The 1,717-nt window shown below is 55.3% G+C and overlaps 1 protein-coding gene across 1 annotated transcript in view; it reads left to right on the top strand.

The window, feature by feature from the left end:
• Positions 1-117: 117 nt before the first annotated feature.
• The window catches only part of LOC103806046 (low-density lipoprotein receptor-related protein 1-like), a gene marked incomplete at both ends in the record, with an annotated part of 53,887 nt that continues 52,287 nt past the window's right edge, over positions 118-1,717 (top strand). Inside the window, 1 exon segment of the mRNA XM_009078717.1 lies at positions 118-240. Coding sequence (XP_009076965.1) covers positions 118-240 — 123 coding nt within the window.

Here is a 1,717-nt window from a genome sequence, read left to right as displayed (position 1 = left end):
AAAGAATAACAACCCCAATCTCAACCTTTAATTGAAATCTGATTTTTTCTTTGGGAACAACTTGTCTTTGGGAAGAAACTGATGTTGTTTATTATCATTATTTCTTTTCTCATCCAGCACCGAAGACTTGTAGCCCCAAACAGTTTGCATGCAAAGATCAGATTACGTGCATATCTAAGGGCTGGCGCTGTGACGGGGAGAAGGATTGTCCGGATGGCTCGGATGAATCTCCCGATATATGTATGTATGCCTTTCCTTCCTAATCCCTCTCTCTTGGGTTTCTTCCATCCATTCCACGGGCGTTCCGGCCATCGCACAACACTCTACCTCAGCTCCTGCAGTCCCTCGGGGTGGGGGGTGTCCATTCCGTCCATCTATCCCTCTGTCCACTGCTCCAGGGCTGGGATTCATCGGAACAAACCAGCGTCTTGGGAATGGGGAATCGCTCGATTATTTTTCTTTCCATCAAAATGGATGTGCACAAGGAAGGAAGAGTCAGGAGCGAGGACTCATGCGGCGCTGGGCAGTGGAACCCTGTCCTTGGTGCCGCAGCACCCGACATTCCCGGGCACTGGGAGTGAGGGAAGGAGATCTCTAGGAGTCCTGGGGAGCAGCTGGAATGGCAACATCACTCTCCCAGATTTGTTTAGGGATTAGGATGCTGGCTTGGGTTTACTGGTTTTGTCCTGGGCTGTTGAAAGCCACTCAGCCCCCGATGGCACTGGGGGTGCTTCTGCCTCAGATGGGGTAGTGGAGTCCCTCTGGAAGCAAACAGGGAGCTGGGATGGGTTAGATGGGGTGTAGGGATGGGAATGTGGGGGGTGTCCACACAGGAAAGTGAGCCAGAGCCATGGTGACTCTGGTGGCTCTGCAGAGATGGTGGGTGTGCCAGTCCTGCTGTACCAGGTTCTCCCTCTGCCCAATTCCGGACAGTCACCACTGGGGACCAGCAGAATCCCCTTGTCCCCTGTCCCAGCTATCCCTCTTGCATTCTCACTTCGTGCTATCCTTGGCAGAACTTTCTTCTCCAGAGCAGTTTCTGGTTCGGCTCTGGGTTTATTTATTCCTCAAGGCAAAATGATGCAACCGGCCCCTCCGTGGGAGGGATAGGGGGCTGGGATGGGCTGGCTGGCTCCAGTCAATCAGCAGCCCTGGAAAATTACAGCAGGAGGACTTGGAGGCTGGAAGAGATCTGTCCTGATTGGCGTATCCCACTTGCCGCGCATATCTGCTCTCGCTTCACCCCCAATCCGTACGGACAGGTGATCGGAAAATGGACTCCTTGGATGCTCTTCCCTCTTCCCCTTCTTCCTCTCTCTTCCCTGCAGCCAGTGAGGGATCTGGTGCTGGGAGCAGTGTCCAGTGCACCTTGTGCCCATCTGTGTGGTGGTCATGGACATTGGAAGATTCTTGGGTTGGCTCAGAGGGTTTGGCCATCCTGAGGGACTCTGCTCACCTTCCCCAAGCTCCCACGTTTTGCCCCAAGACACCGTGAGAGAGCCAGGGAGATACTGTGCCCTGGGATGTGGAGGTTGGGGTCACCATGCCGCGCTGGTGCCGTTCCTGTGGGTAGGGGCTGAGCGGAGGCTCCTGCCCACTCCTGCCCAGGCTCACTCCTGTGGCTCAGACCTGTCAGCACATGCAGCCTGGTATCTCTGGGACTGCCAGGCGGCTTTTCTCACGCCACTCCGGCACCAGCGCGTCCAGCAGCCTCTCA

This window comes from Acanthisitta chloris, unplaced genomic scaffold (genome assembly GCF_000695815.1).
Source record: "Acanthisitta chloris isolate BGI_N310 unplaced genomic scaffold, ASM69581v1 scaffold1977, whole genome shotgun sequence".
NCBI classification, from domain to species: Eukaryota; Metazoa; Chordata; class Aves; order Passeriformes; family Acanthisittidae; genus Acanthisitta; species Acanthisitta chloris.
Note: the sequence above shows the minus strand (reverse complement) of the source record. Positions and strands in the feature narration are given on the sequence as shown.